Source organism: Nicotiana sylvestris, chromosome 10 (genome assembly GCF_000393655.2).
Source record: "Nicotiana sylvestris chromosome 10, ASM39365v2, whole genome shotgun sequence".
In the NCBI taxonomy this organism is placed as follows: Eukaryota; Viridiplantae; Streptophyta; class Magnoliopsida; order Solanales; family Solanaceae; genus Nicotiana; species Nicotiana sylvestris.
In genome coordinates this window covers 161,103,832-161,131,269 of record NC_091066.1, presented here as the reverse complement: position 1 = coordinate 161,131,269, position 27,438 = coordinate 161,103,832, and the positions used below count along the sequence as shown (strand labels likewise).

Genomic DNA, 27,438 nt, shown 5'->3' with positions numbered 1-27,438 from the left:
TGGCTCTGTCACTGGAAGCAGCTACTAGTGTTTGAATTAGGCTAGAGTGTCTATATCATTATCTTTTAGGGTTATGAATAGGGTATACATTGTTCATCAGGCTTGCCTTGTCACCACCTTTTGAGTTTATCTAGACAGGTTAATTATAATACTACTGTTACTTTTTTTTTCCTTTTTGGTTACAAAAAAATATATATTTGTTCTTTGCTTTACTGAACAAAAGTGGCTAGCATGTTTTGGCTCTCACTTTTTTTACCACCAAAAAACCTCTGTTTTTGTTCTTTGAAAGACTCTGACATAAAGCTGTTTTGAGTGAGTGAGTGAAGTATAGTTTCTGCAAAATAAAACAGCAACGCATGAGGAATTCTACCACTTTCCAATAATACAAATGTGTTTGAAAAAATTTGTCATTTTTGGTTTGATTTGAAATCTTCACCAAAAACTAAGACAAAAAAAAAAAACCAAGTTCCAAACAACTTCTTGAAAAGTTTTCTTCTTCATCAAAAAAAGGAATTGATTATTCTTTGTTTTTAGTTGTTTCTTGAACTTTCAAAAACAATGGAAACAAGAAGTATAAATGGTGTTTTAGCTTTTTTGATATTATTCAGTTTCTTGTTTTATTCCAATGCTATGCTTACTCCAGCTGGTGTTAATTATGAAGGTTAGTTCTTGCAATTTCTCATAAAGTTAGAAACTTTGAGACCTTTTTTATTGATCAAATTTAGAAAAATATCAAGAATTTCATTTTTATTCTTTTTTTTTTAAAATTTTGATTTTGGGCAGTACAAGCTTTAATGGAGATCAAGAATTCATTACATGATCCACATAATGTTTTGAATTGGGATGAAAGTTCTGTTGATCCATGTAGTTGGAATATGATCACTTGTTCAACTGACAAATTTGTCACTGGTTTGTAAGTACACATGTTTTCTTGAAACAAATGAAAATCTTTCTAAAAATAGCAAAAGTATGTGCTAAAAATAGTTAGTAATTTTTTTTTGGAATTATGCAGGGCAAGTCCAAGCCAAAGTTTGTCTGGAAAAATATCACCATTTATTCACAATTTGACTCACTTGGAGTTACTGTAAGTACTTTAATTTTATAAAGCTGAAATTTTTAAATGATTGATTCAAGAATTTGGAAAATAGTAAGTACTAATATTATTGTGTTTTTCTTGTTTTTTTACAGGCTTCTGCAAAGTAATAATATATCAGGATTAATTCCAACTGAACTTGGAATGCTTCAGAAACTTAAAACAATTGATCTTTCTGATAATCAGCTCATTGGCCAAATCCCTCCCTCTTTAGCTCAATTGAAAAGCCTCCAATACTTGTAAGAAGAAATTCTATCTTTTAAAGATTTTGAAATAGAAATGTGTTCTTGCCTTAGCCGAGTGTGTATCGGAAATAGCTTCTCTACTTTCACAAAAGTAGGGGTAAGGTTGTGTATACATTACCCTTCGCATACTTCACTCGTGCTCCATTTTTAATGTTCTTGAGCCGAGGGTCTTTCGGAAACAGCCTTTCTACCTTCGTAGGTAGAGGTAAGATTTACGTACACACTAACCTCCCCAAACCTCACTTATGGAATTCCATTGGATTGTTGGTGCATACTTCACTAATAGGATTTCACCGGATATGTTATTGTTATTGTAAATGAGTTCTTGAACTAAAAGCTAATGATTATGTTTTTTGAATTTTTTTAGGAGACTAAACAACAATAGTCTTAGTGGAGCTGTTCCTTTGGAGTTGTCTAATATGACTCAGCTGACTCTACTGTAATTTTCTTTAGCCTCTTTTATCTTAGCTTATTTTTTCATATTTGTTTGCTGTTTTATTGAGTATATGTTGATGGGGTTGTTATTGGTTTGTGTAGAGACCTGTCTTTTAACAATCTGAGTGGTCCTGTGCCAAGACTTCTGGCTAAAACATTCAAGTAAGTTTCTTGAACAATTCTTTAAATTCATGTTTAACTTTTCCTTTTGCTGAAAGAAGGGAGCCTTGGTGTAATTGGTAAAGTTGCTTCCATGTGACCAGGAGGTACGGGTTCGGGCCGTGGAAACAGTCTCTTGCAGAAATGCAGGGTAAGGTTGCGTACAATAGACCTTCTGGTCCGGCCGTTCCCCGTACCCCCACACATAGCGGGAGTTTAGTGCACCGGGCTGCCCTTTTCTTTCTTTTTTTTGAGATCAGAGAAAGGAATCAATATATCTTACTTATTTGTTGTTTTTTTTGTTGTCATTGCAGCATTATGGGAAATCCTATTATATGTGAAACTGGGAAAGAGCCAGAATGCAATGGAACAACATCCATGCCTTTGCCCTTAATCACTTTGAACAACTCACAAAGTAAGAATCTTAAACCATTTTCTTTCTATTTCTGGTTTTCAATATTGTTACTATTGTATTTTACTAGGCATTGGATTCATGAAATGAATTTGTTTTAGTGGTAATTTTCAGATGATGAAAGCATGTAAAGTTGTATAGTCCTATTCCTAACTGAAAAATCTCTTGTTGTATCTCAGATGCTCAGCCTATTGGAAGAACTAAAACTCATAAAGTTGCCTTAGCATTTGGGACAAGTCTTGGATGTATCTGCCTACTAATTATTGGGTTTGGTTTCTTTCTATGGTGGAGACAAAAGCACAACAAGCAAATTTTCTTTGATACTAATGGTAAGTATGATATAGATAAAATTTGTTGCTTGAATCCTCAAAAAATATCGCCATACCTGTGTCAGATCCTCCAAAAATACAAGCCGTCACAACATCCATCAATGACGTTGAGTAGTAACTGGTGAACCAACAACACTTTAATTAATAAAAAATAAAAAATTAATTCATAGTTATGCAATAATAAAAAGGGCGGCCCAGAGTTTGGGAAAGGACCGGGCCACAAGGGTCTGTTGTACGCAACCTTACCCTATCTTTTTTCAAGAGGTTGTTTCTGCAATAATCATTTCAACAAAAAATGTTGCCAATTTGTACCCCTAAATCTTAAAATTTATGTGATGAAGAATTCGAACTCTAAACATGTCGGACGCTTGCACCTGTATTAGATCAACATGGGCTAAAAACAAGTACAAGGTACTAACAATGTGTTTCTTTAACCAAGAGGATCAATTTTGTTGACATAATTGTTGATAATTTCAGAACAACATCATGAACAAGTATGCTTGGGAAATTTAAGAAGGTTCCCATTTAGGGAACTTCAAGCTGCTACACACAACTTCAGCAACAAGAACATACTGGGAAAAGGCGGTTTCGGGAATGTATACAAAGGTTGTCTTCATGATGGAACAATTGTTGCAGTGAAAAGGCTCAAAGATGGAAATGCAATTGGAGGAGACAGGCAATTCCAAACTGAAGTCGAGTTGATCAGCTTGGCAGTGCATCGAAATCTCCTCCGTTTATATGGATTTTGCATGACACCAACTGAAAGGCTTCTTGTTTACCCTTACATGTCTAATGGAAGCGTTGCTTCGCGCCTTAAAGGTAAAAATGCCCTCGAACATCTAAAGGTTGTGAAGTTGAGTCATATACACTGATAGTGCAAAAGTTTTCTATGCTATACCTATAAGTGTAGTTTAACCTGAGTATCAAGTTACTAGCATTTTTACAAATCGACCAATTAATGTTTATCATAAGAAATTCTGTTACAAATGGCGTAATTGGTAAAGTTGCTTCCATGTAACCAGGAGGTCACGGGTTCGAGCCGTGGAAACAACCTCTTGCAGGAATGCAGGGTAAGGCTGCGTACAATAGACCCTTGTGGTCCGGGCCTTCCCCAGACCCCGTGCATAGCGGGAGCTTAGCATCGGACTGCCCTTTTTAAATGACCTGATTGTGAAAAATTTACAACCTAAGGGTATAAAACTTAAATTCATGGTAATTGATGAAGCCACTGATTTCTTTAGTCTTGTCCTTAAAGAATGTTGTTTTAAATGTTGTTTCTTGCAGCCAAACCACCATTGGACTGGAGTACAAGAAAAAGAATTGCATTGGGAGCGGCGAGGGGTTTGCTATATCTACATGAGCAGTGTGATCCCAAGATTATTCACAGGGATGTGAAGGCTGCAAACATATTGCTCGACGATTACTGTGAGGCTGTTGTGGGAGATTTTGGATTGGCTAAGCTATTGGATCATCGCGATTCTCATGTCACAACTGCAGTTAGGGGAACTGTAGGACATATAGCTCCCGAGTATCTCTCTACAGGACAGTCCTCTGATAAAACAGATGTTTTTGGGTTTGGGATTCTCCTTCTAGAGTTGATATCTGGCCAAAGAGCTCTTGAATTTGGTAAAGCGGCCAATCAGAAAGGCGCTATGCTCGATTGGGTAAGTATAACACATTCCAAGATGTGATGAAACCTTCCGTTTAAATTTATGTCTCTTTCCTTTTGAGTCTGTTGCCAAAAGAATGCCTCTGACCTTTCTATATTTAGTAAGTTTTAAATTTCAACATTTCATTTTACCTTTAACGGAACTCCCATATAGGAATAACATGATATGTTTTAGACCACAAGATTCAAAGGTTATTTTTGATATGCTATACTCACCTTCCCTTTAAGATCACAAGATTCAAACAGTTTATTTAAATTCTTAAACTTTGTGCCCGATCAGGCTAAGATAAGACACATAAAATGGAAGGGAGGTTTGCAATTTTTCTTGTATAAAATCTATCAAATTCAACAGTGGCAACTCCCTTGCTCGTCTCAATATATGATTCATCGACTCAACAATATTTGTTGTTAGCATATCACGTCGTGGGCAATGTGAACGAGCCAGTATCTTGATTCTTGTTAGGTTGACAATTCAATGTGCATATGAATTTGCATAATATCAATTTGCATATTGTTGCAGGTAAAGAAGATTCATCAAGAGAAAAAGCTTGACTTGCTGGTGAACAAGGACTTAAAGGACAACTATGATCGGATCGAGGTCGAGGAACTGGTACAAGTAGCTTTAATATGCACTCAATATCACCCAAGTCAAAGACCAAAAATGTCAGAAGTGGTAAGAATGCTAGAAGGAGATGGACTTGCAGAGAAATGGGAAGCATCTCAAAAGGCAGAATCAACCAGATGTAGAGCCAATGAGTTCTCCTCTTCAGAAAGATATTCTGATCTTACTGATGATTCTTCATTGCTTGTTCAAGCAATGGAACTATCAGGGCCAAGGTGATGTAGATAGAAGGACAATCAATTAGCTGATATTGAGCTTGTGTATTTTTCTTTTTTGGTAACCGAGAAATCCTCCATGGCCAGTAGCGCATGGTTCAAAACTCGATGGATAATGGCCTGACCCTCACACTCCACTTAAATATCAGGCTTTTGTCTGTGGTAGAGCTCGATTGAGCTTGTGAATATGATCATATTGGAAGCTGGCTGCAAAAAAGGAATGGGATATTTTGTGACTGTACAGGTATAGATTTAAGAGCAACTGACCTTAGGCTGAGTTTATTTTCTATCTTTTTTTTTTTGAGTGAGAATTTTTCTGGATGTGGAAGTGTAATCTTGAGCTTGTAAGAATAATATTGTTGAAATTCAATTTCAGCTTATAAATATTGCACCATAATTTTCATCGAAAAGTGTCGCTCAAGGGTATAATCTTTCCCATTTCAAAGGTGAAGGGAGTATTGTTTTCCAATTAAGTGGTTTAAGTGGAATTTACTTTTCTTTCTGAAACAAGACTAATAAGGAAATATCACCGTATAAAATGGAACAAATGGAGTATTATACAAGTAGTACAACAACAAAAAATCTAACCATTTTAATTTGAAACTAAGAAATCACAATGTAGATGAACCATTATTTATTAAATGATTGAGAAAAAACGAAGATGGGTGGGTAAAAGATTATGTGCCTATGATGTCAAACACACATATTTTTCTGTGGTCCGGTCCTCTTCGGACCTAGTGTAATGGAATGTCAAACAGACATACAAGTAAAAAGTAAATACAACAATCGATTGAAACACAAATACAAAATGAACTCGATTACCACAATAAATATATTAGAAGATAAGTTACATGTAATAGCACATTTTGGCATGAGATAGAGGCTCCATCAGAAATATGAGATTAAAATATTACAGTAAATGATAATGATTTTATAACATACTGAATAATTAGGAAAAGTTGCATATATGGCACCCGGAGTTCACGCAGGATTCAAGGAAGTGCCACATCCCAGGGTGTAATGTATGCAGCCTATCCTCATGCACGCATCAATGATTGATTCCACGATTCTAACCCCTGACCTATACAACTTAACACACAACATAACTATCAAATAAACAGCCAAAGTCTCATTTCATAGATATTTCAGGCACATTAACCATTTCTCACTTACCATTATGAATCAGATTAGTCAAAACATCCATCCACATTTGCTTATGTTCCCACACTGATAGTCCTCACAGTACCATATGGCAAAGGAAAAACACAGCCTTACTACTGCATCGACATTCGTATTACACATTGAACTTCCAAAGATTTAGCCAAAGATCATCGTCTAATTAAAAGACTCGAGAAGGTCAAGCAGGATTGTGATATGAATACTAATCTACACTATACACAATTTCTGCTTTAGATGACGCCCGCTGAAATTTTGTTATCTCCGCTTTGAGAGATTCTTCTAATTCATAGGGCTCGATTACCATTCTCGCCAGCATTGGAGACTTTGCTAATAAAACCTTGATAAGCTGCATTTCAGCGTCTGCTCCTGCTAAACTCTTGATCTTAACTGTCCTCAGGTGGTAAAAAGTCATATCCGAGAAGCTTGCAGGAATCTCATCAACAGCGTCCCGGGGCACAGGTTCATAATACTCCCCATCAACATCAACACACCCCTAAGAAAAATCAAGAAAAACTCATCAGCCTGAATTTAAAATTGAAGATCTAATGAGCATGCCAAATAAGGAAGTCATGACATAAGAAAAACACATATAAAAGAGAAAGAGAGAAAAATAAACATCATTAACAACCTCAATTTCAATTTCTTCTATATATGGGGAGCTTCTTATCAAGCAAAGAGCAAACGAAAACTCAAAAAATTCTCCCAGAGTAATCCAAGATAGGTAAAGGCGTTTAAGACTGTTAAGAGCAGAGGGAAGCCTTGTTGGTATAATTTCAGCTGGTCCAGCATCGTCGACCTAGGAAGAAAATGTCAGAAATCAGGATGACTCAAAGACCAAAAGACGGTACATCTATGAAAATGCATTACAATTAAGTCATGAAGCAACATTTACCTGGCAATTGTAGTTATTCCAGCTGAGATGCTCGAGAGCAGGAATAGACTCAAAAATCTTGGCAAGATTGTGTCCTGCCTCTACAGAAAATTCTGTAGGCTCATATGTAATTTTGGAAAGAAGAGGGGCAATTTTCAGATGTATTAAATGCATATTGCCAATGAAGACAAATGACCTCAGCTTGAGGGCACTAATTTCCGTGGGGTTTGATGTCTATACGTGCTTCAGCACCAAATTCTCAAGCAACGGGCACTTGGAGATTAAACTTCCAAGAAATTCAGAAGAAATTGTGACTCCACCTAGTTCTAGGCTAATTAACCTATCAAAACCCTTAAAGAGTGGTGAAGAACGTATTAAACATTGTCGGAGAACCAGATGCCTCAATTGCGAACAAGTGAAAAATGAAGAAGGCAATTTGTATAGATTACCCCTAAATGGAAGTTGAAGAACCAGATGCTGAATACCATTCCTAGAGAGGAAACATATCAAGTTGTCAATCTTAGGACAGTTGACACGATCAGAAATGGAGAGGATAAACTTACAAATTGGTCCTGTATGAAGGGCCAAAAGGTGATAAATAATGTTTGTAAATTTAATTTTAGGAGATATTAAGTCTTTTGTTGTTTGCCAAAGTGTTTCATCAACCGTCAACTGTGGGAGTCTGCACCAGTTATATCTCCATTTCTTTGATAAGATACTTGTCCTCACAGCATCTCGTAACGGCAACCTCATTAGAATGTCATCAATTACGCTATCGGGAAGGTTGCTAAGCACCTTGAGAGGAGGTAAATGTTGCCTTTTTCCATGAGGAGGCATCATATTAAATGATTGCAACAAGAATCTGCAGAAAATAAACAAGTATACAATAGGTAAGGAATCTCAAAAACTATCAGGATAGAGTACACACTGACAGACAGCACACAACTGCTATTCGCATTGTTAAATTAGCATATGCCACAACTGTAAAAATAAAAGAAACAGCGCATTATATTTGAATCACTCATCTTTCTTCTCTTATTATCCATGACTTGCATTTTTTACAGCAAGAATCTCATCAACACTTCATGCATTCAGAATACCTTATAAAGATTTCATGCATCCAGAATATTATTAAGATCGATTATTCAAAAGGGAAAACAAAACAAACATAAACAAGGATCACATTGTCTTTTGCAGTTAATAAGTAGTAAGATTATCAACTGAAATCAATAGCTATAAGACAAGGAGAAAAACATTGTCCAACTCGGCTAGATTTGACATCAAACTATAGTAGCTTTACTACCTTTTTGTGTTATTTTAAAAATGTTTGTACTAATATCTTCATTACTAATTTGTATGGTATAATTAATCTTAGTAGTTTATCACCACAATGTACAAAATCTTGAGGTGACTTGGTACGTGTAAAGACTCCAAAAACAATAAAAGCTGAATAATCCTGTCATAAATCAACAGCAAAACAACTTAAGTTAAAGAGGCGACAATGTTACCAAAGGCGCACTTAAAGCGCTCTTAAGCCCTGAAGCGCGGCACGAAACATATTGAGCGGTTTGCCTCACATAGCGGGCACTTAAGTGTCGTCGTCAAGGCCCTAAGACATGCTTTTCCTTGCCAATGAGCGTAACAAGAGGTGACAACTAAACAATTGGTATTTCACTTTATCGTATTTTTATTCAATTCTTTTTGTCCATGCATTTGTTATTCATGATTATAATTATGACATACATGTTTAGGCGACAACTACACATACATGTTTGTATTTTTTCTCCTTTTATGCCTTTATTCATTGAAGTCCACGCTTTATTTGCGCTTTGCACTTAAAGCCCCAACAGACCTTAGAACTTCTTGACGTTTTTCTCCTTTGAAAACACTAAGAGGCAATTGATTTCTATGATCCCCTACTCACCAGCTTGATTTGATTTACTAATCACCCTAACAAATGGCAGAATTCCAATAGTAAATCTAGTTTTTTTGCTGACAAAAGAGTCTTTACCTATACAGAAAAATAATTTTCTATTGTAACATTGTATATCAATAGGTATCACTTGATACTTCCTTCAACAGCTAAATGTTGTTTCAGTTATCACAACTTAAAAACTGTTACCAAACAGTAGCGTCCATTGGATTTCTCTAAGTGGTTTTCAACCTATTGTCACAATTCGGCTTGTATAATATACGTCTTTGGGTCTGGGGCTGTGTGTTTTTGTTCCAAATTGATGTAAACTTTTCATTATTCTTTAAATGGTGTCAACTTATTGTATGTATACATATTACAACACACTCAATGAGTTCCCACAAGTGGGGTCTGGGGAGGGTAATGTGTACGCAAACCTTAACCCTACCCTGGGAGGGCAGAGGGGCTGTTTCCGATAGACCCTCGACTAGAGATTAGAAAAAAAAGCATAGGCCACAAGTAGTAACAAGAACAACAAGAAATTAAGAAAACCAAAGCGAAAGATATCAATCAAGGGACATATCCTCGGTAAGCTCTAGTGGCGCCATGTCCTGCCTAATCACCTCTCCCCAATACTTCTTTGTCCTACCTCTACCCCTCCTCATACCCCCTATGGTCAACCTCTCACACCTCCTAACTGGGGAATCGGTGCTTCTCCTCTTCACATGTCCTGTATACATATTATTTTCAAGAAACCTACTTGTCCTGTATACATATTACTTTCAAGAAACCTACTTGGTCCTTGCACTGCCTAGAACGGGTGTCATCCGACACCACTTCATCGAATTTTTTTTACCAAGTATATGCAGTACTTTTCTATAAAAGAATGTGTATATATAGAGTAAACCAACACTGCTTAGAAAATAATGCAAAGTAAACATCTACCAATATGTTACATCCATGATAACGTTAACCCCCATCAAATTTTAAGTACAACCCAATTCAATTTCAGCTGATTTAATTATACCAAAAACATAAAAATACAATCTTGATTTGAAAATTCTACAGGACCCCAGAACCATAAAAGCACATGAGTTCTGTGCTAACAATGAATAAAAGAGTAAGAATTTAAAATAAGACAAATAGAGAGAGGAAGATATGAACCTGATGAGGATGAATTGTGAAGTATTCACTTCTCAAATTGGCAAGTGTTCGGAATAAACTAAAGAGAGAAGCAATTTATAATTCACACTAAATGGCGAAATCCAAAAGGCGACACCATACTGAAAAATTGGTAAATTGCAATAATGCCCTTATTATTGTATTCGATTTGTCTTACAAATACCCTCTATTAACCTATTGCCCAATAAAAATCCTTCTTCTAATTTGCCTATGCCTCTAAGGGGTATATTTGCTTAGGTATTATTAATTTCTTATTTGGTAGTAGTATTTTCAACCTATATATAACTAACTAATTAATTAGCCCGCCCTTTGCGCGGTCAAAAATATCCATAGTAAATTAGTTGATATAAAAAAAATAAAAGTATATATATATATATGTGTGTGTGCGCGCACCCTCGCGTTTAAAGGTAAAATATCAAATGAATAAGAAAAAATAAAATTGGGAAAAGTAAAAAACGTCCATTAAATAAAAAAAAAATAAGAGCATCGTGTACCCTTTTGAAATTTAATATTAACAGAATTCCTAGAGAACAATCATAATTTAGGAAGAAAAGTTAACTCTCATTTTATAGAGAGAGAAATATACTATCGTTTTAATTAACTGATGTTCATAATTAGTTATCGTAAATATTAATAACATAAATACTAATATTTCTTTTGCAGGAGAGACTTTTGATCTTACACAACTCCTCTCTCTTTCCATTATATTTAATTAATTTTGATTCTTTTTAAGTCCTTTATAATTTTTTTGACAGGAGGAATATGTAAGGACATCTGAGATCAAACATGAAAAAACTCATTTACATTAGTATATTCAGACTTGAATAAGGGGAGAAAATACATAAATTCTTGTAGTTGATACGTAAAATAAAGGTATCGATATTAATCCCTATATCTAGCTTAAACATTCGCTCTAAGAAATATTATTTTTTAAATAAAAAAACAAATTTATTAGCCTCAAACCTCTCCTGAGAGCAATGACGTAAAAGAAAAAACATAAAAGATCAAGATTCTAAAAGATTACAACCCCATAAGTACAAAATAGAAAAATTTAAGAAAAAGGTACGAAAATTACCTTCGTATTAACTGTGAAACTGATACAGTGTTTTCCAATTATATCACGAAGAACAGCCATCAACTACAATTAATCAACAACATACACATGCAACAAATCAATTTAAATTGCAAGCTCGTATCATTGAACAAATACATTAAAGGACTTGGGAGTGTTAGAATATACTATAAGCCATGCGTATTGTTATAGTATTCTTTATGAACAATTATTTATTTACTTGTTTAAATTCAATAAAGTTTCATTTTAAATAGATCATGTGTTGGTTTGTGCGTCCATTGCTTACATAGTAGATGATTTAGTGTATAGAGTTTAGCTTATACACGGAAGATTAAATCATCGGTTCTTGTAAGACATAAAAGTTAATGTTCACAATCTAATGATGGAATTGGACAAATCATCGGAATGATTGTAGCACAAGATTAAATATAATTTATCTTGATTATGGGAATGGTTTAATTCCAACTTCTTGTGCTAGTACATTTTGTATGTATTGAACGGATCAAGTAGAGATGAGTATTTTATACTGACTTTATAAAATAATTTCTCTAGTCCATTTAATGTACTTATACTCTTAATCCTGATATAATTATTATTAGCTGTGTATGTCACTTGTTGTTTTGATTTATTAAAAGGCGAGATTCTTTCGCGAGTCAATAAGCCTGATAAATTGGATAACAATGATATACATTGGCGAAGTAATAATTAGTTGATGGAATCCATGTCTCAATTTTGAGATTGATGATACTCCTTTATGAAAGCTTATAAGTTTTCATGTGTAAACCCGGCCGGTGGATTTTGTATCCGACACATGAAATAAGTTAAGTGTAAGTCTAAAGGAAGTAATCAATAAATTAAATAGTCAGTAATTTAATTTGATTGATTAGTATCTGAATCTTAACATGGGGAGTTAAATAAGGTTTTATGGAAGAATTTCGAAATTGAACTAAGGAGTGCAATTACGAATTTTTAGTGGAATAATTCGTAATTTATTATGATGGAAATTAGTTTCAGAATTTCGAAATTAATATCATAATAGGAAGCCTTGTTAATTAAATTCTGTGGTCCCTACTGTGCCTAAATAATAGAAAATAGTGGAAACTGTTACTTAGTGGGAAAGAAAACGTGGAAACCGTCCCTTAGTGGGAGAAGGAAACCTAACAGGTTTTGAAAACGGTTTTGACCTAAAAAACGCAGCTATATATATGGATATAAGGGCTGGACGTTTTTTTCATGATTCTGACTGCGGTTTCTACTAGAATTTTGCCCACCCAAGATTCTCTTTTTTTCCGGTTATTGTTTGGGTAACACAGTAGAAGACTGTGGAAAGCTGCTAGTGTGTTTTCAACTGAGGAACTGGAGAACGACCTAGATTTGTTGTGTTTACGCTTCAAGAGGTAATCCTAAAATCTCCATACGTGCTAGTTATTTAGATTACATGTGAATAAGATTCCGTTATTGCTTCCGCTGTGGTATATATTCCATCAGGGAGAAGAATGGAGTAAGAGATATTTATAAGTGACTGAAATCTGAAAAAGTTCAGAATTAACATATAGGTGTCAGACTCCTGTTGTGAAAAAACTTGTTGTTACCTTCCTCCCAATTTATCCCCAGCAGATATCATGGGCTTATATTATTTGCAGGCTATTGTTTAGAAAAAGAAAAAGTAGAGTTACACTAATTCACACCGTGAATTTTTATATATTAGTTTGCAGGCTTACACCGATTCATAAATATTTTCTTTAATTGTTATAATTGTTCAACTGTACTGAATATAATGCTGTCCTCTTCTCTTTAATTGTTACAACAGTTACAAAATTTAAAAGGATGAGTTGGTTACGAATACGAAGGAACTCAATGTTAGAAGAGAATTTTTCTGGACATATTAAATTTATTTAATTTAAATAAGATAAATAGAGAGATGAGGCAAAAAATGCCAAAAAAGGAGAAAAAAGATAAATGTGTTTCTTGATCAAAGAGGCATGCCACATCATCTTCTTAAATCCTAGCTTTATATATATATATATATATATATGTATGTATTAGTTATACACCCTATTTGGTATTATCCTATGTATGACTAATATATTACAAACCATGTCATTAATAATACCACGATTTTTAGTACATGGATGAGTATGTATTCACCCCTATGAAATGCATGTTATTTTTAATACACCAAATCAAACAGTGAATAAAAATAATTCCAACATTATTAATATACTCTATTCAGTACTATTCTTATACACTCTACCAAACGACCCCCAAAGGTGTTCCACGATGGCTTGAGGAAGCCTTTTAATTTAAAGAGCAAAAAAAGATTTAAATTTGCCACGGGATTATGCGAAATGGTAAAACTAGGGGTGTCAATGGATATTCGAAAACAGACTAAATCGACCGAACCGTACCGTACCGAACTGATTTTTAGGTTTCTTTTTAAGAAACCGTAGGTTTTTATATAAATCTATAACCGCACCGATAATTAGGGTAGGTTTTTTATTTTATAAAAATAAACCGAAAAAATACCTAACCATACCGAATAAATTTTACATGTGGAAAATATATTTATTTGGTAAGTTTAAAAATAATAATGCATTAAATTTTCTTTGGGCCTTGGAATTATGAAAACTATTACAAGCCAACAAGTAATTAAACTCAAAATACTAATTCCTAAAACATATTATGCTACTTCTACTTAAACTAAGTTATTTTAAGTATATGTATTAGCAAGACACAAAGTATTCTAGCGATTGTGAGTAGCAAACTACAATGTATTGAATATGTTTCCTTTCATATAATTTAGATTTATCTTTTTGAATATTTTATCTTCTATAGACTTTATTCTTGAGTCTCATCTTGATATATCTTTAAACTCGTGTGATTTATATTTTCTTTGTCTTTGTTTGATTTCTTTTACGTTGTTGTAGAATAATTGATGGATCTATACTCTAGCCATATTTTTTTTAATTCATCACCCTTTAGACAGTAAAAATGTCTAGAAAGTTTTGCTAAATCCTATAAAAGAACGTATGTTATTGCATTCTATTTCTATTAGTGAATTTTATACGATATTTAAAAAAATACCGAAAATTAACCGAATCGTACTGATACCGAAGAGAAACCGACATGATTGGAACGGTTTCGAAAAGTCTAATTTTGATTATACATAATAGAATAACCGAAAAAATTGTATGGTACAAATTTTATAAAATAACCGTCCAAACCGAACCATTGATACCCCTAGGTAAAACTTCGTAAAAAGATTTAAATTTTCCCTTAGGCTATGCAAAATAATAAAATTTTGTCCTTCGTTAATAATTGGGGTCAAATAAGTCTCTGTCATTAACAAAGAAGTTCAAATATGCCCCTTATTGCTAACGACGGGCAGATATTTACTTTCTGATACCTTTACGTCTTGTCGTCAAACTTATTCGTATTACTCCCTCAGAGGAGAACAACAACAACAATTCAGTATAATCCTACAAGTGGGATCTGGGGAGGATAATATGTATGCAAACCTTACCCCTACCCCGAAGGGTAGAGAGGCTGTTTCCAGGAGACCCTCGGCTCAAAAAAGCAACAGGAGATCATATCCTCATTTTTTTTCTTCTTTGGGACCATTTAATCTTAATGTTTAGCACTGGATTTAAATCTTTGCATTGATGACAATTCTAATCCTAAAACTTTTGGAAGCGGTTTTGATCTTTTCTGGTGGTTTTCACCTTTTTTATGGTAACTAGTGGCTAATATATATTCTATTTTTGTAAAATAACAGTTGTTACATGTTTATTGTATATCATGTCTTTTTTGCTCAAGTTTGATCTGAGAATAACTCCGAATTATGCCAAAACTAGAATTACAAACTTGATCCTACTGAAGCCATAGTTAGAGAGATCCCATATATGCACTTAGTATGTGGGTTACAACTTACAATAAAGGAGCTTTTTTTCCCCCCTGAAACACAAATAAGTATGTATTTAAGGTGAACCATCATTAGCAAAAAAAAAAAAAAAAAGGATAAAGCCAACCCGAAGCGGCTAGCAAAGAAAACAAAAAAGAATTACTTCAAAGATATTTTAGCAAAGTTAGTCGTGGATCAATTTGGGCTAAAAATCAATCTAACTTTAGAGTAAAAATTACACGGGGCGCCTTATTTGGTCGCCCCCATTTAACCTATACCCATTTTTTTTAAAGTTTTAAATTGTACCCACTTTTAAAACAACTTAAGCCCCCTTTCTCCTCATTCGTTTCCTTCTTCTTCTTCTTCTTTCTTCTGTTGCTGTTGGTGCTGCTATGAATATACAGTAATACAAATATTTATAGATACAGTAATTGGCTATTCACCGAGTTGCTTTTCTTGCTCTTCTCCTTTTATATGGTAAAGTCTTAATTCACAGTAATTGGCTATCCAGATGTAGCTTACATGGTTTGCCCATCTACTGGATAAAGGATTACTATACCATGTGTCAACTGTTGCTCAGCAAGGAAAGGTTGCAAACGTTTCGCACCAATGGCTTGAGAATTTGATGGCGTTGTCTTAAAACTTTCACTTTTTATAAAAATTTCAACACTAAATAAGCTGAAATTTTTACAAATGAACTAAATAACTTCATCATCTCTGCTGAATTTTTTGAAAAAGCTTATCCAGGACAAAAAAAACTTTAGCTTATTTAGTGCTGAAGTTTTTATAAATGAACTAAATAACTTCAGCATCTTCTACTAAAGTTTTTGAAAAAGCTTAATGACAAAACTAATGAATCCAGGACAAAAAACTTCAGCTTATTTAGTGCAATTACAAACAAAAATTTCAGCAAATAGAGAACAAAACTTCAGCTATGCTTAAGTTCAGCAATTACAAACAAAAACTTCAGCAAATAGAGAACAAAACTTCAGCTACTATGCTTAAGTTCAACAATTACAAACAAAAACTTCATCACACTTGGTTCAACACACTTGCTACTTCAGGCCCGTCTACTAGACTGCTGAAGTTTTGCGTGATTGTCTTTGCTACTTCAGCCCTGTATGCTGAAGTTACGCGAAAAAGCGGGTACGCTTGCAATTTTTTTTCCAAAGCGGGCACAACTTAAAATGTGATCCAAAAAGCAGGTATAGATATGTCACGACCCGGATTTTTCATCCTCGAGAGTCGTGATGGCGCCTACTAATGTGAGCTAGGCAAGTCAATTATGTGAACAATTTACTTTTTTTTTACCCATTTTATATTCATTAACAATTGTGAAGTAATAACATTTAAACAACGGAATTTAACATAAGCGGAAGAAAAAGCAATAAGCTAGCTGAACATGAATCCAATACAACTGTTTGAGTCTCGACTACCTAGAACTAGTGTCACAGTTTCACAGATGGTCTAAGAATACTACAATTAAAGGTCTGAAAGAAATAAATACAACACTGTCTCTGGAAATAAACAAAAGAAACAAGAATAGTAGATAGAAGGAGACGCCAAGGCCTGCGGACGCCTGCAGGACTACCTCGGGTTGCCTGATGAGCAAGAATCAACAATCCTACTGCGGTCCGAAGTCTACAACACTGGGGTCTGCACAAAAGAGTGCAGAGTGTAGTATCAGCACAACCGACCCTATGTGCTGGTAAGTGCCTAGCCTAACCTCGGCGAAGTAGTGACGAGGCTAGGACCTACCAAATAAACTGTGCAATTTAACTATATACAACGGAAAAGAAGTACAGAAAGAAACAGTCATACAGTCCAGTATGGGAGGGGGAAAACATGCTACGGGGAAACATCGAGTAGTAACAGAAGAGCAACAAATAAATATGAGGATCACCACAATTCAATTGAAAATAGGAAGGGAAAATCATGCTGCGGGGTACAACAAGTATCAACAGGAAACCAATAATTTAGTGTAGAGAAATCGTAACACAGTTATCAATAAAAATTAGGAAATCAAAGACAAGTGCACGACATCACCCTTCGTGCTTTTACTCTCTCTCACCAAAATAATACACGGCATCACCCTTCGTGCTTTAACACTCTCTCACCAAAACAATATACGGCATCACCCTTCGTGCTTTACGCTCTTCCTCACTCAAACAACAATCACAAGACGAATAGGGTAGGGGAATCTATAATCTCGAAATAAAATCAAGCAACAACAGAAAATCAGTAAATAAACGTAAAGGACAACATAACTCAATTATCAGCAAGAATCAGGGAAATCAAGGACAAGTGCACGATATCACCCTTCGTGCTTTTAATCTCGCCATCACCATAAGAATTAATACAATAGGCACAACATGGTACATCGTGCGACACGACATCACCCTTCGTGCTTTACACTCTTTCCTCACCATGAAATTAATATAATAGGCAGAGAATGGTACATCGTGCGGCACGGCATCACCCTTCGTGCTTTACACTCTTTCACATCAAGCCTTAGTTTCAAACCAATCCAAAATGTTATGTCAAATAAACGAAGATCAACATCAATAATAGCGCTAACCCCATCAAGTTTTAAGCAAAACCCAAATGAATTTCAGCTGATTTAATTATACCCAAATAATAAAAATGAATTTCAGCTGATTTAATTGTTGAGTTTTGTAAGAAAATGAAGAGAGATGTATACACGTGTTAAATGGGCGACAGCACATTTTAAGTTTAAGATGAATAAATTGCAATTGCCTCCTATTTAGTTTGGTAAAACTACAGTTAGGCCCTTTATATAGCTGGTCAAATTGATTTTAAACTCTTTTTAGCTTTTTTTAATATTTGACAAAGTTAAAAATTGCTTAATAGCCTGTTTGACCAAGCTTCTCGGACGCCAAAAATACTTTTGTTTTATGTCAAAAAAGTCCTTTTTGGAAAATTTAAGATGTTTGGCTAAAATGAAAAACAAAATACTTTTGAGTAGTAGGAGAAACAGTTTTTCTGCTTTTGGAGAGAAACTATAAATTCTATATTCTTCCAAGAAGCAGAAGTAGAAAACCAATTTATTCAAGATAAAAATAATCTTACAATAAATTTATATTCTCCAAATTATCCCTCGTTAATTTAACATTTTCTTTTCCTTTTTCTTTTTATTTCAACCATACATTTTTTCTCTATTTTATTTTACTCATATTTTTATTCTCTTTCTCCTATTCCTACGAGTAGATTTTAAAATTATATTGAATGATGTATTTTGATATATTTAAATTATCGTGTAAACAATAAGTAATACCAAACATTCAATGTTATTACATTGGAATAACTATATTTTTTATATTGATTGGAATTTTTAATTTATATTTTTACTTTACGTTCTATATTTTAATTAAATTCTTTTATAATAAATGTTTAATTTATTTTTTTCTTGAATAATACTAATCGCAAATTCGAACCTTTACTGTCTTTTTTCATAATTTGATACTTAAAAAGGTTTTTTAATAAGATTGGCCAAACACAATGAGCTTGCAAAAAGCACTACTCAAACAAATTAGTCAAACACAAATTGCTATTTTACAAAAGTATTTTTTCAAAAAGTATTTTTGAACAAAAGCAGCTCTAAAACAAGCAAAAAAGTAATAAGTTAGGTCATCCCAACTTATCATTTTTTTGGCTTAAAAGTTATTTCCGTTAAAATTTTATTTTTTTAAGCCAATCTAGGCGGGGTCTATGACTGTCACCCTTTAATCAGTAGCTAGAATTAGGAGGTATATAAAATTAAAAAGCACTGCAAGGGATTAAAAAGTACAGAAAAAGGTTCAAAATGCCCCTAAACTATTAGAAAAAATTTAAAAATATCCTTCATTCACCTATTGGGCTAAAAATACCCCTCCATCTACCTTTTTGGTTCACCTATGCCCTTTGACCGTTAGGTCAATGCTGAATTAAATATAATTACTTAAAAAAAATATTTTGCAAAATATTTTTGTTTTTCAAAACTAATGCACCAGTAGTCCACTAATTTAGTAAAGTCTTCTTCTTCTTCTTTTTTTCTTCAGTTTTTACAAAAAATAATTTAGTTTTTACAAAAAATATATTTTTTTTCATTTTTTCAATTTTTTAAAGCATCTTTTTGTAAAAACTGGAAAAAAATTGCTTTAACAAAAATATTTTCGTTTTTTAAAGACTGAAAAAAATATTTTCAACAAAATATTTTCGTTTTTGAAAAATATTATTTTTTCATATTTTCAATTATTTTTTAAAAAAAATTAGTTTTTTTTAAGAAAATATTTTGTTAAAAATGAAAATATTTTTTTCAGTTTTTACAATTTTTTCCCCAGTTTTTACAAAAAAAAATGCTTTAAAAAACTGAAAAAAATATGTTTCAAAAAATGAATATATTTTGTTGAAAATATTTTTTCTGTTTTTAAAAAGCGAAAATATTTTATTAAAAACAATTGTTTTTCAGTTTTTACCAAAAAAAAACTTTTAAGAAAGTGAAAAAAATAATTTTTTTTTTGTAAAAACTGAATGTTTTTCGTAAAAACTGGAAAAAAAAAGAAGGAGAAGACTTTACTAAATTAGTGGACTATTGGTGCATTAGTTTAAAAAAATAAAAATATTTTGTAATTTTTTTTAAAGTAATTATTTTTAATTCAGCATTTACCTAACGGTCAAAGAGCATAAGTGAACCAAAAAGGTATATGGAGGGATATTTTTAGTCTAATAGGTGGATGAAGGATATTTTTAAACCTTTTTCAATAGTTTAGGGGCATTTTGAACCCTTTTCCGTAAAAAGTAAAGTCTACTATACAAATTTACAAACGAGACTATTGAGAACTCACCAACCTTTAACGAGGAAATAACACTAAAGTAACAGTTATTTAACTTCACTCTATACTAGAAATCACAAACTTTATACCCCTTCATTGGCTCTATCATAAGAAAAACAAATTTCCTTAAAAAAGTATACATCGAAAATTCTGGTTTATTACTTCTCTAACATCCATGGATGAAAAGGCACTATGGGCTAACAGTCAGAAGCAGATCCTTAATTTGAAGTTTATGGGTTTTTACAACGACCTCAAATAAAATGTGTAAAACCCTTTTTGTCGAACTAATTATTGATAATAAAGAAGGTAAATCTTAGCCAAACATAATTAATTCCAGATCTAAATATACAGAGTGCGAAATAGGAGAAGAATAAGAACGCGTGAGATTTCTTAATGTAATAATCGTACATCAAACATGAGAGATAAGCTTACATCTAGGGTAAATATACATAATAATCACGGGGGCAAGGAAGGGGAAGAGAGGTAACTGTTGATGAGGAAGAGATTCCACTTGTTTTTCTCTATCGTCCTCGCTCTCTCCCATGAATCCTCCCCTTTATCTGGGCTTTTCCTCCATATATATAGTTCCTTTTCCTTTTATCCAATGGTCTTTGATCGGTGTACCAACCTAATTGTTATGTATCGTAGTTAACCACTTTGAGTCTGTAATCTTGTTTCTTTGGCAACTGTCACACCTCCTTTTTGCGCGTCCGGCCCCGAAGGGTTAAATGCGCGAGGGGAGTTTTTCCAATTTAAGTGACAATATTCGAAATGAGATTATTTCTTTAATTCAGAGTCGCCACTTGGGAAAGGTTTGGCTTTTGGTGTCCCAAGTCACCGGTTTATCTTGAATCCCAAATCGAGGAGATTTTCGACTTTTCCAAATGAAGTCTGCGAACCAGAAATTCTAAGTAAGGAATTCTGTTGACCCGAGGGAAGGTGTTAGGCACCCTCGAATCCCGTGGTTCTAGCACGGTCGCTTAAATTGTTATAATGGCTAAATATCTGATTTAAATACATGTTGTGACTTATGTGCTTTTATTAAGTTTTAACCGCTTTTATTATTATCATTTATTTTACAGAATTGCAACGTCGTGAAAATGCATATCGAACCACGTCACAATCAATGCACCCGTAGTTGTGAACACATTTTTGACTCTGTTGAGACTTGAATTTGGGTCACATCAATGTGCACCCAATTTTAAGAATATAATTTACTTAAACCGTGCCTAAAGAGTCTAACGCGTTATTATTTTGTAGAAAAGCCATGAAATTTATTAAATGGCCTATCTTGAGTTCTAGATAATTATCATGGTTATTTATGGAGGGCCCCACAATTGTTGTACTTTTGTTTGGCGAGGCTCATCTCTATTTTTAGAAAAGATATCCTAAAGTAGCTACATTTCTAATGCATTTGTCTCTAAAACTAGAAGAAAAGGTACGTGCTAATTCAACTATAGGCTTTTACCTAATTCGGATTCTTATCAATTTCTGATTGATTATTTACAAAGTGGAGGGATGTCATAACTCATGAAACATACTTTAATTGGGCAAAGAAATTACACTCGAGATTGGCCCAACATTATACTTGTGTCCAAACATTTCTTGAATTGAAATTTACTAGACTGGTTGGGGCCAAATTAAAGGAATTAACTACTAGGCATTGTCACTAACGGGATTTGAACATAATATTATGTACTGCCTAACGAGTTATGGTAAAAGAAAACTAAAATGAACAAAGAAACATTTGTGTAAGGTGGAAATATTCTATTCTATGCATGTCGCTCAGTTGAACGGAAATCCTAGTCAAAATCTATACTAATTCTCCATGCCCTCTCTGTATTGTGTCATTACATTTTTTGTACCAGCAAACAACTACAAACTAAGAAGCTAGAGGCTAAACTTGATGGAGTATTATCTAACTAATCTTTCATTACTGAATCACACTAATCAATTTATACAATCTGAAGTCAGTATGTCACAAACATTTACAAACAGATATCTAAATCTTCTTCAGGAAACTCCTTTCATTTCATGCTTTTGAATTGTTACAGTTAACACCAAAGTTGGGTTTGAAATGTGTACCTGGAAACACTGAAAATGCAAAGGAGAAGAAGAAAAAGATGGGGAAATCAGCAGCAGCAAGAAACAAAATAGCAGCAGCAGCAGGGCAAGATAGCAGCAGGCAAAGCAATATAGCAAGAAGCAGGCTCGAGTGCAGAAATGCAACTATGGCCAACAGAAAGCAATAGCCAAATAACAGCAAAACCTAGTGGAGTAGAATCAGAACTCCAGACAGACCAAAACAGTGGTAAACCAATGAAAACACTCGACTAATAGACACAACTGGAATTTCAAAGAATCAGAATTGATTTGAACAAGTTGAACAATTGAAACCCAATAATAATAGGAGGAAAAAAGTTTCTGATTGTTGGTTGTATCCCTTCTATCCCTTGATCTCTCTCTATCTATGTGTATCTGTTTTGTATGTATTTCAGCTCTCCTTTCCAAACTCCTCACAGTGTGTGTATTTTTCTTTTTCAGTTCTGATTCTTTCTCTGTATATCTTTTTCCTTTTTTTTCTTCCAGGTTCAGTCCTTTTATAGGCCTCAAAACTATCTCTTTTAACAGCCTGTTTTCAGAATATCCCAGTACCCCTCCCATGTGCCTTCCATTTCAATTCCAACTTTAGCTAATCAAGTATTAAACCCCATCAACATTCCCTGGCAGACTTACTTTTAAAAGGTTTAACATTTTTTTAAACTTAAAGCAAGGTATGGGCAGTAGAATATATCTGACAGCATTTGATGTCAAATTGTTTAGAGCTTAACAAAAACCTTTATGCAGGCCACAGGCTGTGCACAAAACACATGAGGTGCACCAGTGCACATGCTGTGCACGAGTGCACATGCCTCCCAATTCAGAATTTAAGCCAAACAATCCTTATTACTGATCAATTCAACAGCTATAAGTAAACAGAATTGGTTCTTAATTGATTCAACAAATGTTTAACAGAAGCAAATCGATTTGCTATGCTCAGACAGTTGAAACTAATTGACGACTCATGTCGACTCGACTATATTAGCATTAACATACACAAACGTAGCCAAAAATCAGACATTCAAAAGTATGGGACACATGACTCGACTTATACTGCTTAAAACAGAATTGTACTTCGAGGAGTTAGTTAGTCAGTACAAATTTGGGATACAACCAATACACATGTCTTATCAGAATAGGAGGGGAGGGATTCAGACAAACACAGAGGTTTAAGCATAGTGGACAAACAAAATTTGATAAAATCAAAACAAATATGAACAGACTTTTAAAAACAAATCACACGGAATAAAACAAAAATAAAGAAAAGAAAACAAGACTCACCTCAAATCTTTTTAAGGAACAAAATCAGAAAAATCCACTGGTGTTTGAACAGACCTTCTTTAAGGTTGAATGGACTTTTAAACGAAGTGTTTCTCGGATGAGAAACACCTCGATTAAGGTCCATTAGACCTTAATCTCTTCGTTTTGAACAAAACACGGAACATGCACAGGGAAAACTAGAGTTCAAAAACTTAGATCTGGGATTCGTGTTTCCCTGGTTAGATTCGGACCAAACCAAGTATGGTTTGGTCACGAGGAGGGTCCGGGGAGTGTCTGGTATGAAACTGGGGTTGGTTGGGTTAGATCGAGTTTTGACTCGAATCTTCAAATGAAGATTCGAGGACCTGGGGGGTGATTCGAACCAAACGGTTAACAGGTCTATGTTCAGGGTGGTGAGGGGGTTCTATGGTGTTCAAGTGGAGGTCACCGGCGTTCAGGCCGCCGGGTTTCTGGTGAAGGTGTGCAGGGGCGGCTAGGGTTTGAAAGGGATGGGTTCGGTGAAGACGAAGGTAGGGGTGTTAGCTAGGGGGGGCAGGGTATGGTTAAGGGCTTATATAGTTAGTGGGTGGGTGAACCTCGACCGTTAGATCAATCTAGATCTACGGTCTGGATCTGAAGGCTTAAATGGAACGGTGTCGTTTTGAGGGTTTGGGTTCGGTCCGAGTGAGACGGGTCGGGTTTATTAGTGGGTACGGGGTATGAGATCTTGGCCGTTGGATCAGTTTGGTTTGAATGGTTGAGATGGATCGGCCTTGAAACGACGTAGTTTTGGTGTTAAACTACGTCGTTTTGTGTCCTGGGGTGGGCTGTTCGGACTGGGGGTTTGGGCTGTTCAATTGGGCTCCAGATTTTGAAATGGGCACGGCCCAAATTCATTTTACAACAAATTTTGTCTTCTTTTTCTTTATTTCTAATTTCCTAAATACACAAACTAATTAAATAAAACCAAGCACCACTAATTAACACTTAACATATTTATTTCACGCGGATAAAATGTTAAAAGTAGGCAAAATTAAACACGGCAACAAATCAGGACAAAAGAAAAAATGCGTATTTTTGTAATTTTCCATCTAACAAACGGGTCATGGTTTAAATTACGCATGACACATACATTTTTAATTCTTTTGGAGCGATTGTCGCGTAAAACAAAAATCACGTGCTCACAGCTGCCCCTCTTTGTTCGGAAACACGAAGAGTTTTCGTGCAAAGATAAAGTGAGCGTGTATGAGCGATTTTTGCCTATGGACTACTCCGTATGAAGCATGTTTTTAAAAGATCTGACCGAATCTTGCTTCAAAGATTTCCTACATATCCTGGGCTAAACAGGAATCAGGTCAATGTAGTTCGGGAAGTTTTGGTAGCTGGGACTACCATGGGATTGCAATGCTTGCTGCTACTGCTGTTGCTGTTGTCACTGCTACGTCACTGACCGCCTTATTACAACCAAACGAAAATTGGAAACTGAACTAACTACTTATATGCATGTCAACCGCTAGTTACAAGATTCCTATCTATGATTCTTTTACGACTTGATCTTGGGTCTTAGCTGATCCTGCTTGTAGACTCCGATCTGAATCTTGATGCTTGCGAGTTGCGGCGACTTGTTCAACCTCTGGGATACTGAGTGAGACGCGATTGGCAGGGTTTAGGACCTTAGTCAAACGTTGGAGTCGATCTGCTCTCCATTCACTCTGATATCTCGGGATGTCTTCTTTTTTTTTTTTTTTGATTCCGAACTAGGATTCATCTCGTGGGTCATTTCGATCCATGTGGCTCGAGGTCAGACCTGCGGGAAAAAACAAACAAACGAACGAGATTTTCTGCCCCAGTTTCACTAGGAAAATTTCGTTAATTATTCACCAAGAAGTTCATAAAATTGATGAAAGAGAATATGCACGCTCAGTTCAGGGTTGGAGCCCTAATACCGACTAGCTGGGGAAAGGTTCAGTTCAGGGTTTAAAACCCTAATGCCGGACAAAAGAAGAATTCAGTTTAAGGTTTAAAAACCCTAATGCTGACTAAAAGGGAAAATTCAGTTTATGGTTTAAAACCCTAATGTTGACTAAAAGGAAAATTCAGTTTAGGGTTTAAAACCCTAATGCTGATTGCATGAAAAAGCTCAGTTTAGAGTTTAAAACTCTAATGCTGGCTGAAAGGAAAATTCAGTTTAGGGTTTAAAACCCTAATGCTGATTGCATGAAAAAGCTCAGTTTAGAGTTTAAAACTCTAATGCTGGCTGAAAGGAAAAAGTTCAGTTTAGGGTTTAAAACCCTAATGCTGATTGCATGAAAAAGCTCAGTTTAGAGTTTAAAACTCTAATGCTGGCTGAAAGGAAAATTCAGTTTAGGGTTTAAAACCCTAATGCTGATTGCATGAAAAAGCTCAGTTTAGAGTTTAAAACTCTAATGCTGGCTGAAAGGAAAATTCAGTTTAGGGTTTAAAACCCTAATGCTGATTGCATGAAAAAGCTCAGTTTAGAGTTTAAAACTCTAATGCTGGCTGAAAGGAAAATTCAGTTTAGGGTTTAAAACCCTAATGCTGATTGCATGAAAAAGCTCAGTTTAGAGTTTAAAACTCTAATGCTGGCTGAAAGGAAAATTCAGTTTAGGGTTTAAAACCCTAATGCTGATTGCATGGAAAAGCTCAGTTTAGGGTTTAAAACCCTAATGCTGACTAAAAGGAAAATTCAGTTTAGGGTTTAAAACCCTAATGCTGATTGCATGGAAAAGCTCAGTTTAGAGTTTAAAACTCTAATGCTGGCTGAAAGGAAAAAGTTCAGTTTAGGGTTTAAAACCCTAATGCTGACTAAAAGGAAAATTCAGTTTAGGGTTTAAAACCCTAATGCTGATTGCATGGAAAAGCTCAGTTTAGAGTTTAAAACTCTAATGCTGGCTGAAAGGAAAAAGTTCAGTTTAGGGTTTAAAACCCTAATGCTGACTAAAAGGAAAATTCAGTTTAGGGTTTAAAACCCTAATGCTGATTGCATGAAAAAGCTCAGTTTAGAGTTTAAAACTCTAATGCTGGCTGAAAGGAAAATTCAGTTTAGGGTTTAAAACCCTAATGCTGATTGCATGAAAAAGCTCAGTTTAGAGTTTAAAACTCTAATGCTGGCTGAAAGGAAAAAGTTCAGTTTAGGGTTTAAAACCCTAATGCTGACTAAAAGGAAAATTCAGTTTAGGGTTTAAAACCCTAATGCTGATTGCATAAAAAAGCTCAGTTTAGAGTTTAAAACTCTAATGCTGGCTGAAAGGAAAAAGTTCAGTTTAGGGTTTAAAACCCTAATGCTGACTAAAAGGAAAATTCAGTTTAGGGTTTAAAACCCTAATGCTGACTAAAAGGAAAAATTCAGTTTAGGGTTTTAAAACCCTAATGCTGATTGCATGAAAAAGCTCAGTTTAGAGTTTAAAACTCTAATGCTGGCTAAAAGGGAAATTCAGTTTAGGGTTTAAAACCCTAATGCTGATTGCATAAAAAAAGCTCAGTTTAGAGTTTAAAACTCTAATGCTGGCTGAAAGGAAAAAGTTCAGTTTAGGGTTTAAAACCCTAATGCTGACTAAAAGGAAAATTCAGTTTAGGGTTTAAAACCCTAGTGCTGATTGCATGAAAAAGCTCAGTTTAGAGTTTAAAACTCTAATGCTGGCTGAAAGGAAAATTCAGTTTAGGGTTTAAAACCCTAATGCCGATGGCATGGAAAAGCTCAGTTTAGAGTTTAAAACTCTAATGCTGGCTGAAAGGAAAATTCAGTTTAGGGTTTAAAACCCTAATGCTGATTGGCTGGGGATAAAGCTTGAGAATACTACACGATCTATTTTTGAGTTTTCTTGTTTTAATAGAAGATAAAAGGGAGTTTTGCGGGAACTTACCTTTTGAGTGAATTCCTTATTGCCAAAATGTTTCTCGTACCCGTGTACCTTCCTCTTTGGGCGACA

The 27,438-nt window shown here is 34.6% G+C and overlaps 3 protein-coding genes across 4 annotated transcripts; 1 reads left to right on the top strand and 2 right to left on the bottom strand.

Moving 5' to 3' along the window:
* Positions 1–216: 216 nt before the first annotated feature.
* LOC104217050 (protein NSP-INTERACTING KINASE 2-like) lies at positions 217–5,589 on the top strand. The gene is made up of 11 exons (XM_009767204.2): positions 217–661; positions 784–913; positions 1,013–1,084; positions 1,189–1,332; positions 1,706–1,777; positions 1,876–1,935; positions 2,247–2,347; positions 2,524–2,673; positions 3,151–3,492; positions 3,958–4,337; positions 4,863–5,589. Exons 1-11 carry the CDS (start codon positions 559–561, stop codon positions 5,181–5,183), a joined length of 1,875 nt encoding a protein of 624 aa, XP_009765506.1. The 5' UTR covers positions 217–558; the 3' UTR covers positions 5,184–5,589.
* Positions 5,590–5,969: 380 nt separating this feature from the next.
* On the bottom strand, positions 5,970–7,461 carry LOC104217051 (F-box/FBD/LRR-repeat protein At1g13570-like). 2 transcript variants are annotated; one of them, XM_009767206.2, is made up of 4 exons: positions 7,251–7,461; positions 6,987–7,154; positions 6,353–6,851; positions 5,970–6,268 (listed from the first exon to the last, which is right to left on the bottom strand). In XM_009767206.2, exons 1-3 carry the CDS (start codon positions 7,401–7,403, stop codon positions 6,561–6,563), a joined length of 612 nt encoding a protein of 203 aa, XP_009765508.1. In that variant the 5' UTR covers positions 7,404–7,461; the 3' UTR covers positions 5,970–6,268; positions 6,353–6,560. The 2 variants fall into 2 exon arrangements, with proteins under 2 accessions (XP_009765508.1, XP_070016410.1); XM_070160309.1 differs by having other exon boundaries at positions 5,970–6,260.
* Positions 7,462–7,463: 2 nt separating this feature from the next.
* Positions 7,464–13,019, bottom strand: LOC104217052 (F-box/FBD/LRR-repeat protein At1g13570-like). Its single transcript, XM_070159867.1, has 5 exons — positions 12,988–13,019; positions 12,834–12,924; positions 11,399–11,461; positions 11,287–11,291; positions 7,464–8,091 (listed from the first exon to the last, which is right to left on the bottom strand). Exons 1-5 carry the CDS (start codon positions 13,017–13,019, stop codon positions 7,464–7,466), a joined length of 819 nt encoding a protein of 272 aa, XP_070015968.1.
* Between the last annotated feature and the right edge of the window lie 14,419 nt (positions 13,020–27,438).